At 44.2% G+C, this 16554-nt stretch overlaps 2 protein-coding genes across 2 annotated transcripts in view; one reads left to right on the top strand and one right to left on the bottom strand.

Annotated features, from left to right (window-relative positions):
- The window catches only part of fermt2 (FERM domain containing kindlin 2), a 47773-nt gene that overhangs the window by 12861 nt on the left and 18358 nt on the right, over positions 1–16554 (bottom strand). Inside the window, exons 4-7 of the mRNA XM_073482929.1 lie at positions 5749–5877; positions 1221–1446; positions 953–1055; positions 155–262 (exon numbers count right to left, since the gene is read on the bottom strand). Of these exons, the coding sequence (XP_073339030.1) occupies positions 155–262; positions 953–1055; positions 1221–1446; positions 5749–5877 (566 nt within the window). The remainder of the gene's footprint in view (positions 1–154; positions 263–952; positions 1056–1220; positions 1447–5748; positions 5878–16554) is intronic.
- LOC141010172 (uncharacterized) lies at positions 12299–16384 on the top strand. The gene is made up of 2 exons (XM_073483041.1): positions 12299–13109; positions 16032–16384. Exons 1-2 carry the CDS (start codon positions 12299–12301, stop codon positions 16178–16180), a joined length of 960 nt encoding a protein of 319 aa, XP_073339142.1. The 3' UTR covers positions 16181–16384.

Here is a 16554-nt window from a genome sequence, read left to right as displayed (position 1 = left end):
AGGCAATGTGCCCATTGACGGATGAAAAGAGGACTGCAGGTCTTCAGATTTCAGACCCTGACAAAACAACGCTGTAACAGGAAAACTGAGATCAGGCATACACAAACACACACACAGACACACACACACACAGACACACACACTCTCTCTTTACCTGCAGGGCAGCAAACATCATCATTTCCTCCTCTGTGCACTCAATTTCCTCCAGCAGGATGGCCCACTTGGACTGTTCATAGAGCTGGTTCACTCGGATGGCATCATACTGTGGAGAGAACAAGCAAACAAACAAGCAGTGAGTAAACACAGTCTCAAGCTCTCTGATACACACAACTATATTTGGAAGAAACACTAATAAGAAGTCATATGTGGCATCCATCGACTTTCAATTAGTCTACTTTGAAGAGTACTGCACTGGCTTAGCACTGTATTTCTAAAACTCTGTTGGCTTCGAGCCTTGAGCAACTAACCTCAAGCAGAGATGAGTAAGATCACTTCTTCTGACTTCTCATAACCATAATTTTTAATTTTTTAATTGATAATTTTAAAAAAGGCAATTTATCAGGCTTTGCACAGCTCACTCTTGAGCCACAAAAAGGTTTTATACAACTTTTTCACATTGTTGGAAGTACTACCAAAGACGTGTAAACAGACTTTGATGTGTAAAAGCGATGGAGTTCCCCTTTAAGTCAAAGTATGTTGTCATATATTGTAACCTTTATGGGCTAACATCCATAAAATTATTTAAAAAATGCTCTAGTGTTTGACCAGAATCACACTAACGAGCATGCCTGTATTAGCATCTAAGATGGCTGTCCTCACTGGGGACCATATTACAAAACTCTGCTAAGGATAAAAAGGTTAAGTCGTTTACTGGCAGATTGTGACCTTAACAAATGCCCTTGGGGATTCCATTTTCAAGGCGAAAATTGTATTGTTTGTCTGTAGGACGTACCTTAGGGTTGAGGTCAAAGAAACTGTGGTATTTGAACCTCAGGAGCAGCACCTCATTCTCCTTTACATCCTGCTCCATCAGAGACCTGGATGAGTCCAACCACCTGTACACAGAAAATTAATTTATCTTCAGAGACGATCTCTTTGCAGCATTCTGCAAGTATTTTGATCAGCTGCACAGCCCTAAAAATACTCCAATCCCACCACAGCACTTCTGACTAAGAGCAGTTTTACCAAACCACCAAACCACTAAGCAAAGTTCATCTCACCCCTGGTTGATTTTGGCTTTATCCAGAAGGGACTGGGGCTTGTAGAGTTTGACCAGGATGTCTGGTGAGGAGATTGGCTGGCTGACAGCGAGGATGCTGGGATTGCCCTCAGAGAGGGGGCTGTCCCCAAACCAGGCAGAGGTGGGCGACAGCGGGCTGCCGTCTCTGGAGTCATAGGTGGGGGTCATAGTCTTACTGTACAAGCCTGGGCTGGAGTAGATGCTCCCTGAAAACAAACAGCCACCAATTAGTCCCTTATAGTGCACTGAAATCCAACAGGAAAATCATATTAATGTAAAGAAGATTATTACATACATAACTTGGATGTGAATGTAACTGTTGTTTCACACTGAATCATCAGTCTCTAAGAAGTGCACATTCACAAATACTATACATCTACAAAAACAGCATCATTAAATGGAAAAAAAGGGGTGTACAGTTTTCAAACAGCACACACACACACTTGCAGCCTAGCCAGGCCAGCTAGCGGTCAACATCACCACGTGACTATCAGCCCACACTTTGCAGATGAGTGGCTTCAACAATGTCCTCCTGCTGATGGCGGGATTGATGTGGATCAGCATGCAGATGTTGCAGAACATGATCGGGGTCACCCACTTACTCACAGTCAAAAAACCTGCAGGAATGCACTGCACACAGCAAACTACTGCACAATGCGCCACAGAGAGGAGAGAGGGAACGGAAACATATGGGAGGAGGATACATGGACTATGACAAAAACATGTTAGGTTGGAAAATAAATCTGCAACAGAATTTTATTACACGTCTTTATTGAAAAAGGGATTTAAATGGTAAAGTATCCGTCTATTTTTGCTTTGAAATTCCTTTGAATTTTGGCTGAAACAAGCTGTTTGCATTTCCTGTTGGTTGGCCTTGTGGGAGCATTTTTGGCCCCATACCCCTCCAGTCCCTCTCTCCCTCTGTAGGGCCCAGGTCAAGAAGCAACACCGGCTAAACCACTAAATCCCTTTTGAAATCAGGAAGTGGGCTTGGTTCGTGTTTGTGAGTGTGCACGTGTGTGTTTGTGTTTGCGAGCTGAGGTCATGAGAACAGGGTGCAGGGCTATGGCCACCCATCCCTTGAGGGGGGAGGGTGTTATTCAGGGGTTCCTTCAAGGTTTTTTTCCCTAATGCTGAGTTCATCAGGTCAGGGAGAGTACTCCCATCCACCATAGAGTCTCTTGAGGAATCCCAAATATCCAGAGAGATGTGTAAGTTGAAAGCTGGCAGCCCATTAAAAACACAACAAGGCCTCCCTTCCATCCTGTTTACGGACTATCTCATACAGACGAAAAGGCACAAAGAATGTTAGCATGACTTGACTCCCTAATGCTCCCACACTGGGGATCCATTGAGGGTTAAGATGGATGGAGCTGGACCACCATGGGCTGTTAAGACTAGAAGTAAACCAAGAGAGGGTTGTCAATAAATGAAAGTGTCTCTTGTGGATTTGATTTTCATATAAAGCTCGTCGTGTGTGGGCTATTGGTTGTGGTGTGTATACAGGATTATATGGACCAACAGGAGTTATCCTATAATAAGGAAACTATAGCAAAATAATTTATGACCATCTCAGTAAACACCACTTTCACAAAAAGTGATCGGCTATCCTGCAAAACAGTCAGCAGGCGCAGTGAGCAGGCCTGAAGTGAGCTAATTTCTAATGAGAGGCAAAGCGTCTATCATGTGACAACCCGAATCAGCTGACTTCCTCTGTGAAGGGGCAGTCAGGTGACTCGGCTGCTAGTCCCAAAGGTTACACATGTCATGTGACCTCAACACTCCAGCTCCAGCTGAGGGAGGGGCGGTGGAGCGGTGGAGGGAAGGGAGGAAGGGGAAGGCAAGGGCGAGGAAGCAGTGCTGAAGAGTAAAGGACAGAGGAAGAGGAAAGCTTACCTTTGACAGGTCCGATGTATATTATCTCAGAGGCTAGGATGAAAAGAGAAAGAGTAAGAGAAGGAAAGACAGGAAAGAGGTGGAAGGGAAGAAGCGAAATGGGAACAAAACATCAAGTGGACAGATTTAAGATACTGAGAACTCTACGAGGACAGGAGGAAATAGAAAAGACAAAAGTAGAGAAATACAAGAATAGGGAGATCCGTGGCATTTCCACGGGCACTGCCAACTGCTCGCCTCAAAGTGGGTGATGACTCAGTTTACCCTCTTTCGCAGAGGGAGATCACCCTGGAATGACTAGTGAGGTTCTGTCGTTTCCATCCACCCATTCATAGCAATCCAACGCAGCATGACTGATTGAAAACACAGGCGAGGCGTTGGTCAACGTGACCCAGCCCTTCATGTATAAACTGCAGCACAAATAGAAATCACTGGCTCTCTGAGGTATGTCATTCTCCACACTGACAGCGGAGATAATTAGATACAACAGTCACGTCAAGCTGTGGTAGACCCAGAGGGACTCAATGGGCTGGCATCATGGCCAACATCAGTCCCAGTTGTGACAACAGCTGAGGATTAGTAACACGGTTTTTCTAAGAGAAATGACCAATTCTGTGGGCACTTGACATGACAGACAGACAGGGGACATAGAGTTTCCTAAAGTAAATGGTACACTGAAGGGTAGAGGTTGAGGTTTTGGAAAAAGATTGCCAGTCCTAAAGTATAAATAATTGGTCACGTAGTCACCATCCACCCATGTCTGTTCTCAGGTTTAAGGTACAGTATATGTACAGTAATCTGCACTGTAAGTATCTAAGCTACAACATAAGGAATTTATTTCTTATTATCAATTTGTTTTACCAGTAGTGTCAACTACAAGCAAGTTATTTTAAACATGGTTCAGCTGAAAGGCAAAAGACCCTATAAAGCAAAGGTAAGTGGGGAAATTTTTGCTCAATAATGATTATATTCATTTCCAATTGATCAATTAATCAAACAAGTCTCAGAAAAGTAATAAAAAAGTGCCAATCACGAGTTCCCAAAATTTAAGCTGATCAAATGTCTTGTTTCGTCCCAACAATCCAAAACCCAGGATACTCAGTTTTCTATCAAAGAAGACTCAGAAAATCAGATAAAATCACATTTGAGAGGCTGGATTCCATAAATTCTTGTCATTTCTTGCTTGGAAATTGATTAATAGATTCATCGCTGCAGCTCTAAATATGATTAAAGTATCTAAAAGAATTTTCTCTAATCAGTGAGAGCATGATGAGCAGAAGTGAGCCCTCCTTTATTTCATCTCTACGCTACGGTGCTGTGGAGTGTACAGAAGGAGTTGGCTGAACAGTGCTGTGGTTCTGACTGCATCGCTGCCTCTCTGCAAAGCCTTGTGATTCCTATCAGGAGACCTGAGCGAAGCGGTCAGTCCTTCTCTACAAGGGACAAAATAGTGCCTTACAACTTGGCAATGAGATATACTCTCTGACTGAAGCATGCGATCTAATCGGGAGGACACAGGAAGTGCGTGTGTGTGTGTGTGTGCACGCTCACACACAGGGAGAGCTGTGACAGTAAACAGATTCTCCACATTCCTGTTGAAACTCTGTTTCTCTGCACCACCTAGTGTGTGTGACCACAGTCCTCCAGCGAAAACAAAATGTTTCGTGATGAAGCCTTGAAATTTCATGATGCAACTTTGGGTGTGATCATCATGTGCTGTCCATAAAAATGGAACGTTGCTGCTTTTTGTTTTTTCCATCCATGGGAAATACCGTAGATACAAAATCTGAAACTAGCTTCAAGGTCAGCAACTCTCACTCACATGAGAGCATATACGTATGTGCATGCTGAGCTGAGTCTAAGACACCAGCGGACAGACCAGAGGCCGGAGAAGAAGAGTCTCCAACCACACAAAGCGTCCCATTCACCCTGTCTCATAGAATTAGCCATTTTGCTTAATGCTAACTCTGTGACAGCAGCACAGCCTGTTTTGTTCTGCTCCTCCCTGCTCACATGGTTGTAACTCTCCCATCACTGGCAGAAGGAGGGAGGAGAAGGAGGGCCAGTAGAAGTGCAGTCGTGTAGCCTGGTTTGGGTTTAAAATGGCAGCGTGACCAACTATGTGTGGAATCTCAACCATTCTTGGTCCTCCCTGCCAAGGAATCGGGAGCCGGGGCTGCGGATCCCATGCAGGCCTCAAACTCACACATTCATATTTGGTCACTAGAAGCAGAGTGCAGCAATCTGGAGTTATCTTAGCGGTTTGAGAACCACGGGCGCAATTAGGACACAAAAAAGAATGGAGGATGCTCCACAGCGGCCAGGGAAACCTGCTATTCAACCTGCTGCTTGAGGGAAAACGTGATGATTACTTTTCACTATGAAAAACAAAAATAAAACCCAATGCTCCATAATTACTTCCAAGTTGATCTTGAACCTTAAAAACTTAAGTTTGCAGGAGCCAAATCTCTTTCAACACATCATCTTAACATGTGAAGTGCAAAACTTATTTCAAGGAAGACAATAATTCCTTCCCTTTTACCATTCAACTGATTCCTTTAAGCAAAGTGTAAGAAGTGCTTCCACGTAGGAGATACTATCCATCAGCTCACCTGATCCAGGGGTTAACAGCGGACCCTCCAGCTCCAGATCATCCTCCTCCGCCTCCTCCAGCTTTTTCTTCTTCTTCTTGGGATCACGGGGCTTGCGCAGTAGAGATAGCTCCTCTGGGTGGCGGATATCTGGAGGGAGAAAGAGAGCAAGAAAGTTCATTTCATGCCACATAAACATAAGCTTGCCTCACAACAAGTCACTTAAAAACAAGTCATTTGTGTTGTTTCAACTACAGGCTTCAAATAAACCACATGACTTATTGCAAAGCACGCAGACAATGTAGGCGAATACAGTAAAATGAAGGCAACTTAAATTCACAAAAAAATTGAGGATAAAAAAGTCATAGTGTAAGAGAAAGCCAAGGGACAGAAGAGATGGGTAAGAATTGTAGACAGCTGTGCACACGAGGGGTGGAAAATTGCAAATCCCTTTTCTCATGGCCCCAACAAATCTCGCTTTAACTGTAATCCCCAACTGAGACAGGGCAGACACAACCTCCATCTCCTTCTTACCCGCTTTCCTCCAACTTTTCCTCTCACACACACGCATAAAAACAGTACTCAGTTGCTGTTGGCGAGTAATAAGACGGCGTAGCTTTCACAAAAGCACCAAAAAGTCATTCTTGAAGATACAGAGATGCTGTGAATTAAACAAACAACCACATCCTGACTGTGTGTGAGCAGGACAGTAAGACATAATGACTAAAACAGAGCAGCTTCTTTCCCCTCTGGGTTGGAGACCAGGGAACCATCACTCAGCACTGCAATGATGTTTTAAGACAGGATGGTTCTGATGTAGTAGTGAGATGGCCAGAATGTGTCAGGACTAGAATAGATGGTGGTAGTCTAGAAGCGAGCACATCTGGATCCTCAGCTGGATTTGGTTTTCTCAGAATTCCATATATATTAATTAAACAAGCTTATTTTTTGGGCGCCTTCATTGTTATTTTCACTTTGTTCTGTGCAGGCCTGTTGCCAAAATATTCACTTTCTCACGTCCACTGTGATAAATCTAGAGATGAAGGATTGGAAAGGTGTTGCAGACTGATTGGACAGGTTGCAGAGGGTGTTGAGGAAAGCACAAGCAGAAAGGGAGAGAGAACGTCTTGGCTTAGTGAGAAATCTTGTTTAGTTTGTGTAACTAAAGCAAAAGCATTCCAGGAGTTTTAAGAACTACCAGATGGGAGCTCACCCTCTCTCTCCCTCTCCTCTCGCTGCCTCCCTCCTCCTCTGTTCCCGCTCTGCTGCAGTGGTGAAGCACAATCCCTGTGCCCTTATACAGCCATGTGAGCTGCAGGCGTGCTGCCGAGCTTTAGCCCCACTGAGCTGAGCGAGGAAGCCAAATACACACAGCCAAGTGTGTATCAGACTGTGTGCATACGTGGGCAGGACTGCGTCTCTTGTTGAGGCACTGCAGAGGCATGTGGCATTTTACTACGATGTCACTTTTCAGCGTTCAGGCTTATGATCTCATTGTCACCAAGGAACTTACCTATGAGCAATACGCAGGAAAATGTCTGATGATGAATTATTTCCATGAAACTTACATATCATAACTTCTATTAAGGTGGACACAAAACCAGATTTTTTTAACTTCAATACAATATCGTAAAAAAAAAAAAAAAAAAAGATACTCTGTACCCATTTTGATATCAAGGGAAATTCAGATGTCATGAAAAATTTCCTGTCATGATCATACTGGACAAAATAATTGCAATTCATGATATTATCCCGATAGTCGTAAAATTCTGCTTAAAAAAATGGCAATAAAAGTTGCTTAAATCACTTGACTGGAGGTGAGAGGTTGAATACATTTTAACACATCCGATTTAACTTTTTTTTGTGGGGGATACCATGGTGACAGGCTTAGGATTTTGAAATGACTGAAAAGAGTTCAGCTCCACCTTTGTGGCAATGCAAAATAATCTAGAAATCCATTCAGGAATGTATGTTGACGTGCTAGATAGTCACGATTATCCCGATAATGCAAATTCACTGTGATCAACCTATCTAGCTTACGTGTTTTTATCATGATCCACAATAATATCTTTTATCGTCTCTGCTCAAAGGCAATTGTTTTGGCCACAAAATCTTCATAAAACCATGACTCAGTGTGGTAAAAAACTACTTTCTGTGACAGGTTTAGGATCCATCACCAGAGGAGGGAACAAAAGTACAAATGTGCCTGTAAAAGTAATGTTTGAGGCACCTGGGAAACAAAAGAAGTGGGAAAAGAGTGGGTGAGGTAAATAAATTGACAGACATGCGTTTTTCCCATGAAGGGAGTGGAGGCGTAGTTGATATGATGGAGATTTCAAGTCTGCTAAAGTATGAATATCATCAAAAACACAGAGATAACGATGACCAAATCAGGCGAGGGAGTAAATACAAAAAACACACACCTCTACTCGTATTTTTCAGTGAGAGGCGTGTTACACTCAATTTCTGCTGACAGTTGAGTGTTGAATGTTTGTAGTGATAATTCAAGAATCATGATCTGGTGGGAAAGACTACTCCCACACTCACCACATACTTGTGGCTGGTGTCAGGAGGAGGAAGACGGCTGAGTGATGGTCAGAGTGCTTACAAAAGCTGGTTGAATTCCATTATTAGAAATGACACCTTAGACAATAAGACCCCAATCTTCCTTCCTGCAGACATGTGGCAGTAACCGGGCCTGGAGCCAGAGGAGAGGGGTTGACCGAGAGCCAACTGGGCTTGCAAGATCTACTCCTTGGAACACATGATTCACTGCAGTGAGTAAGGCCAGCCGCAGAAGAATCACAAACACCGTCACAGTCTAATTTTACAGCACTAAAGTTTACCGTGCAAACAGTTTAAGACCCTACATGGACAAAAGAAATTAAAGAGGAGTGATTTCCCCTGCTTTTCCCCCTTGAGTACTTCTCAGTGTTGTGAGGGGGGTCCTCATTAGTCTGCACGGCTGACTGATCAATACTCAAGAGCAAATAAATCATAGGTTTGTTCCAAGGCAAACAACAGTTAAAAAATGACTCATACAAAAAATGACTCATACAGTCGCAGTCTAATAGGAATGGTGATGGTGTTGATATTTTATGTTTAAGGACTCTACCTGATGGAAAGAAATGTGATTTTAGACATTTAGGGTGAGTTGAACGAGGCTATGATCCAGTACAAACACATAAGGCACTAAAACAGAACTCTACTGATGTTTTGGTTTTTTTTTTCTTCTTCTGGCTCCAATTTTAATGCTAGTGTTATTTTAGAGGCATTTTGTTATATTTGTAGAAAATCTCTTAACATCCAGACAGCAATCAAGAAAGATTGAACGCCTAGTTGCCCGTCTATCTGCATAGATAGAGCCCATGTGTACTGTGCACGTGCACTCATTGCTAATGACCAGTCTTCCACAAGGCTAAGGGTATGTATTGCTGAAACTAATAGTGAGCTAGTCGCACAAGAATGACAGAGAAAGTGCAGCTAAAATTTCCCACTGGCAAGATGCTAGCTTGACACTGGTGAGTAATAACATCAGCCATGTTCGTTGTTTACATTCATTAAGATAGTTAGGTGTTTTCTTACAATTGAATGAGACATTGGGTAGTTGGATACGGTGAGCGATGACAGTGATGTGCTGTGCCACAGTAAGCTGTAACTGCCAGGCCAGGAAGATTGAGGTCAATCATGACGGCTATTTTGCTATATTTATGTATTTATTAGACTTAAAAAACCTGAAACGGCTTGTGGAACAAAGTCACGACTCACAAATAGCTGGTGAACGAGAGCTATAGGTCAGTCATTGTAGTCAGTCAGTGCACATTCATTTGTTTTGTAGCAGTGGCTTTGGAGAAATGCCTGAAGGGAGGTTGTTGGATTTTCTTTCGGTTGGATACTTACAAAATCTAGCTTGCTCTGGTTTCTCGAATGGTACCAACTCCAGCAGCTTAATAAGAGAGTCAGAGGTTCTCCTCATCGATCAGACAGGAGGCTCAAAAGGTGCTAAAAGGCCACCCAAAAGAGGTTATAATGCACTTCAATTTTAGAGCTGAAGGTGAAGCCAAACCGCACTCTTCCTGTGTTATGACAACAGTGACCAGCACACTCGGGCCAGTCAAGCAGACCACAGGTTGATGGGCCATAAATCTGCCGGACCAAAATGATGAAGAAACAGTCCCACATGTCTAAAAAGGTTTCTGCAGGATAAGACGCTTGCAACACGCCCTCTCCACTGTCTGCCTTTAAGCTCATTCTCCTGTGCTCTTTTTGTCCTATGATGTCTGCATCCTTTCCTGTCTGGGTGTCCATTTTTCCAGTTGTAACGTTTCAGAGCAGTGCAGACAAATGCAACAAGTTAAAGTATTGTCACTGCCTCTATTGTGTCTCAGTTTTCCCACACAGGGTAGTAAAGGAGTGCTGACTAAAAAACCCACAGCAGTTAAGTGGAGCAGCCTGACTCTTGTTAGCCTGAAGTGGTGCTTTGCTGAGAGACGCAGCCTCATTTTTTTGTACCACCTCAGGCTCTGAGGTCCACAGTCATGTGTTAGTCAGTTGTGAAAAGTACATTTTGTGCGCTGGCTCACAGGAAGAGTAAAACAGCCTCCTGTCAGAGGGAGGAGGTGTATGTGTGTGTTTAATGTGTTGGAAGTGAATCCAGGTTGTCTAGACGGGACAAGCTTATGTCTGACTGTGACCATTCGCTGGGCAGATGAAGCCTGAAGAGTCACTTCAGTGCCATTCATTTTTTTCTCAACTACAGACCTGATTTTTTTGCTTTTCATACAGTATTTTAAAGCTGAAATAATGTGTCTATACATTGATCAGTTGACTCCAGAAACACTTTTGATTATTTGTTTATTAATTTAAGTCATTTATATAGCAGAAATGCCAAATATCTGCTGGTTCCAGCTTCTCAAATGTTAAGATTTGCTGCTTTTCTTTGGTAATGTAATTGAAAACTGAATATATATTTGGGTTTTCAAATGTTCGTTGCACAAAACAAGCTATTTAAAGATGTCCGTGTGTGCTCCAGAAAAGTGTGACAAGCATTTACTTCCATTTTCTAACATCTATTGAAAAAACAATTGGTAGCTTTATCATTAAGGACAAAAATAATTTAATGCAGCCCCTGCAGCATCTCCATCTCCAGTTTCAGCTGGCATTACAACACAATAAACACTTCAAACTTCAAAACAAATTCTCAGGCTTGTTGACAAAATTCACAATATGTTATCTTGCGACTAAAAGTGGAAAATCCCCAATGCCTTCGCTTCACCATCAAGTGAGCAATGCAGCACAGGATGTAAGAGCTGCCAAATGGAAGCAGAGGTCAAAACAGGAGTGGAACTGAGTGATTTTCATGTATTACAGTACATCAACCTTTTGCTGAGTAGTCTCAGTTCCCAGCCTGCACAGATGGACTGTGTCTGTGTCAGGACACAGCTGCCATGGACATGGGAGAAGAAGTACAGCGGGGATAATTGGTTTTATACTTCTAACTTGGAGTGTTATGTTGATTTTCTATGCTTTTCCACTGTATGGGACGCTCACTGTCGGACTTTGAGTTGTGCTAAAGAGACTGAAAAGAAGACTAAATAGCAGGTTTGAGGTTAAACATACTGTATGTTGATACTACAAATAATAGACCAAATGTTTAGAGCATAATATAATCCTTAAACTGTAGAGATGAGATAAATAAACCATTGAGGGGGTGGGGATAAATAAAGGGCAAATACTACACCAGAGGCCTGAATTCAGAACTTGTTTTGGAACAGGAAATCACCTCTGTGTGACCTATTGACCAAACACAAGAGCAGAAATACCCTAAAAAATAAATTAGTATGAGAAAAAGAAAGGGAAGCCAGCCGAGAAACTCAGCTGACTTTCTCTATCCGTTTCTATCTTCCAGGATCTGTCCCTCCCTTTCTGCTGTCTCGAGCGAAGGCCAGTTGGACGGGCCTCGTCTTATCCTGTCCCTCTTATTCCCAATGCCGAGCAGCTGACAGAGAGTCAGCAGAAAATATGCACAGGAAATTGTAAAACTCAAAGTTGCCCAGATAACAAAAAATGAAATGCTTCCAGGCCAGACCAGATGTAAGTCGGCTTAGTCAGCTGTCATACCCACAGTTACAGTTAAGAAACTTGTAACTTGTCCTTATCATAAGTTCTGCTTTTTGCAAACAATAATGCAGAGTGATACATAAATACAGGCATGTCACTCTGAAGGGACCCTTTACAGCCACCGTACAACGTCTTGCAACAACTTGGCACGCGCAATGTCAGCCAAAAGCAATTTGTCCTGAATTTCTGAGAAGCTGAAATTGAGCGTAGCGTTAGTTCTGGCAGGCCACGACGTCAAGCTCTAACTGCATAGCTGTCATCACCGGCGCAGATCAGCTGATGGCTCAGCTGACTCTGCGTGCCCGCTCCCTATTGGGAAATTGCATTAAGAGCGGGGTATTTAATCTGCTCTCGCCCGACCCTCCTTCCTGCTTCCTCTGCTGCTGGCACTTTCGCAAGCTCCCGCATGAAGAACATTTTGCTCACTTTCGTATTTACCTTGTTGCTCTCGATGTCGTCGCCCCTCGTCCACGATGATGAAGACCCGTGGCAATCCGACGGCATCATGGTGGAGCCTCACCGAGTCTCTGAATCAGAGGAAGCCATCGACGAGGAGAGGGCTCCTTCTTCTCTCCGTCGAAGCTCTCGCATAGCAGGAAAGGGTACCGGCCAAATCGCACCATCAATCGATGACTGGCCGATTCCTAAACTGTTGGAGTTCCCGTTTTGCAATGATGTTTCTGCTCCGGTCGGAGCGTCTCACCGGGAACTGTTTGCGCTGTTCCTGAACTGCGCTGGGTTTCCACCTGTAGTTCAGCGTCCAGTCTTCGCTCCTACTGTCTTCGCTCCTACTGTCTCCGCTCCTCCTGTCTCCGCTCCTCGGAAAGCGCAGCCAAAGCGCAAACACTGGTCCCAGAACTCAGTAGTCGCTCCGACTCCAGCCGCTGCCCCGCCGGCCAAAAGAGCCAGAGCCCCGGCCACAGCAGTCGCCTCCTCAGCTCCGGCAAACGACGCCATCCTGGCAGCGCTGTCTTCTATTCAGTCTTCCCTTTCCAGCATGAATTCAAGGATCCAGACCTTAGAAGCCGCCGCCGTTCCATCCACCAGCTCTGCGTTCCAGGCCGCCGTGTTTACATCCCGGGAACCTGCTGCTGCTGCTGCCTCTTCCGCGACGCAGTTCAGTGACGTCACTCCGGCGCCCCTCGACGGCATCTCTATCCCGCGCAGGATTCTGGGTAGTGCAGTCCCAATCTCCACCGGTGTGCCATTCTACCCTCCTGCTGCTGCCATCTCCTTCAATCTGAGAAACCAGATCCTTGCAGGTAATGATGTCAATTTAGTGAAAATCCTGCTGTGCTCAGATTTTAGTGACAAGCGTGTGGTAGATTGTGGTGATGTGTCTGTGATGCTAAAGGATAGTGACCCCAGACTTTCAAAGACCTTGACTCTAGCAGAATTTACTGTTGCTTTTGGTGTGTTCAGAGATGTAATCTGTGAGGTCTATCCATCCCGTCAAGCAGAATTGGACACCTATCTGGCCATCATTGCAGATCTTGCCTTAACATACGGTGGAACTTTGTTCTATGAATATCATAAATCATTCTCTGCCAAGGCCGCCATGTTCATTCAGAGGTTTAACCAAAGACTGGACTGGTCCGTAGTCGACCTGGCTCTAATCAGCAGGCACTGCACTGGTCGCCAAGCTCTCTCCTGCTCCATTTGTGGCTCTTTCTCGCACTCTCCCAATATGTGTCCCAAATCCGTGGCTATAGTTCATCCACCGGCAGTCCCGCAATCCGATGAGACTAAGGTGACACCTTTTTGGACTCCCATGTGCCATAATTTCAATGAGAATGTGTGCAGGTTTGTAAATTGTAAATATATTCATGCTTGCAGCTATTGTGGGGACAGTCATCCAAAGTCTGTGTGCCCCCGACGAACCCGCCTTGTGAGAAAGGAAAAGAAAAAATAAAACCTTCAACCCCAGTCAACGTGGCTGAGCTGGGCAAGGCTCTAAAGAAGCATCCGAACCGCTGCTTTGTCAATTATTTGCTTACCGGACTGGTTCAAGGATTCATGGCTGGGTTATTGTGGTTGCCTAAATTGTCTTTTTCTTGTAGCAATCTGCAGTCTGCTTTAAAAGAGCCTGAAGTTGTCGACACTCTGCTGGAAAAAGAAGTCAGGAAGGGTTTTATGATCGGTCCTCTGGATAAATCCCCTTTCCCCGTATCTCGCATAAACCCCATAGGTGTGGCTACCCGGAAATATTCTGGTAAAAAGCGTCTCATTATAGATTCATCAGCTCCTCATCATGATGAAGTCAAAGTATTAACAGTCTCATTCCACTCCCGCCGTTCTCTCTGTATTATGCCTCAATTGACGATGCCATTAAGCTCATCAAACAAGCAGGTAGAAGAGCATGGTTATCAAAGGCCGACATCACAGATGCGTTTAAAGTCATGCCTTTGCACCCTTCCCAATGGCATCTGTTCGGCGTGAAATGGAGAGAGAAATTGTATTTTGCAGTTAGGCTCACTTTTGGGTGTCGCAGCAGTCCAAAAATCTTTGACACATTGTCTGAAGCTCTCTGCTGGATTCTCTTAAACAATTGCAAGCTGCCTTTCGTGCTTCACCTGTTAGACGATTTCTTGCTCGTAGATTATCCTCATGCCAAGCCAGACCACGCAATTATCACTCTTAAAGATACTTTCAAAAACCTGGGAGTCCCCTTATCTGAGGAGAAAACTTCAGGTCCACTTCAAGCCATCGAATTTCTAGGTATCAAACTAGACAGTGTCCTCATGCAAGCTTCCCTGCCTCTCGAGAAATTAAACCGCATCAGAGAAATTATGAAGGAACAGGTTTCAAAGTCCATTTCAAAAAGAGATCTGCTCTCCCTCTAGGTCATCTCAATTTCGCCATGCGCGTGATTCCTCAGGGCCGCTCATTCATATCCAGGCTTCTCGACCTCTCAAAGTCAGTTGAAAAGCTTCATGACACAGTAACTCTGGATGAAGGGTGCAGATCAGAGCTCCGGTTTTGGTCTTTGCTGCTCGAGAAATGGAATGGCATTTCATTTTTCTATAACGACAATACTGAATCATCTTTGGCCATTAGATTATTCACAGATGCAGCTCCTTCCGTGGGTTTTGGGGGGTTCTTTGATAATCAGTGGTTTGCTGATGTATGGCCAAAAGAATTGTCATCTCTGCCAGCTAGTGCTTCTTCCTCTGCGCTTATGGTAATATACCCAATCGTTATAGCTTGTCTTCTCTGGGGGCAATCCTGGTCCAGGAGGAAAATTATTTTCTTTTGTGACAATGAAGCAGCTGTCCACATTATCAACAAAGGGCGTTCATCTATTTCATTTATTAACAGATTTGTAAGACGCCTTACTTGGGAATCCGTGCTGGGGAACTTCATCATCCGCGCAGCGCACATTCCAGGATTGGATAATAATATTGCTGATGCTCTGTCTCGATTTGAATTTCAGAAATTCCACAGACTGTGTCCGGAAGCTGCGCCCTCCAGCCTGCCTTGCCCCCCCTTTCACCATGCGGTGCTAGATTAGACAGCACCTTGCAAAAATACATGCTGTCAGCTGCTGGCTATATGCGTTCTGGTTTAGCGAAGTCTACATTAAAATTGTATGACTCTGCATGGTCTTATTTCACAGCATTTTGTTTCTCTTTCTCTGTTGCTATTCTTCCTATAAGTATTCCCATTGTATGTGCTTTTCTGGTTCACTGCTTTGAGTCCCGAAAAATGCAGCCGTCCTCCATCAAAGGCCTCCTCGCAGGTGTCCAGTTTCACCTGCGTTGCCTGGACCCGTCCTCCAACAGCTTACTAGAAAATCCATCCATTAAGCTTCTGCTAAACGGCTTTAAAAGAGAGAAACCTCAAGGCAATGACATCCGTCTCCCTTTTACTCCTCCACTTCTGCACAAGTTAATCACTCACTTAAGGAACGGGTGCTTTGGTCCATATACAGACTCACTGTTAGAAACTGTTTTCCTCATAGCTTTTTACGGGTTCTTAAGGTGCGGAGAATTCACTACACGCTCACGATCTTTTGATCCTTCACAAGACCTCACCATAGGCGATGTATCAGTTCACAGTCACTACTTTTGTATCCTCTTAAAACATTCTAAAACTGACAGAGATAGAAGGGGAACATCTGTCATCATTTCTCAAACTAACTCTGATTTCTGTCCATTGTCTTCCATGGTCCGCTATCTGAAAAGCCGTGCCCAAGCCAGCCCTCAGGAGCCGCTGTTCGTCACAGAGAGAGGGGAGCCCCTGTCACGAGCCTGGTTCGCCTCTCGCCTCCGCCTCCTTTGCCAACTCTGCGGTCTCCCTCCGGAACGCTACACTCCTCATTCGTTCCGCATAGGAGCAGCTACGACAGCAGCAATGGTCGCTCCTGTGGCCACCCTGAAAGCTATGGGCAGGTGGTCTTCTTCTGCCTTTAATCGTTACGTGCGTCCTGGCAATAAAGCCATCCTAGATGCTCAAAAAGCCATGAGCCTCTCACTGTAATTCTTGATATAATAAATATTCATTCATAGGCATGATTGGCTACGTCTATATTATTATATTATTATTATATTGTTATTACTATATTATTGTATTATCATCGTTATTATTAAGAGGCAGCGTGTGGCTTATTCCCTATTAAATTGTATAAAAATTATTTCATCCTAGATAGCTTCCTGGCATCTCTTGTAGCAGAGGTTCCAGGATTTGCCGGTATGGTCGTTTTGGGGG

This window comes from Pagrus major, chromosome 16 (assembly GCF_040436345.1).
Source record: "Pagrus major chromosome 16, Pma_NU_1.0".
Classification (NCBI taxonomy): domain Eukaryota; kingdom Metazoa; phylum Chordata; class Actinopteri; order Spariformes; family Sparidae; genus Pagrus; species Pagrus major.
Note: the sequence above shows the minus strand (reverse complement) of the source record. Positions and strands in the feature narration are given on the sequence as shown.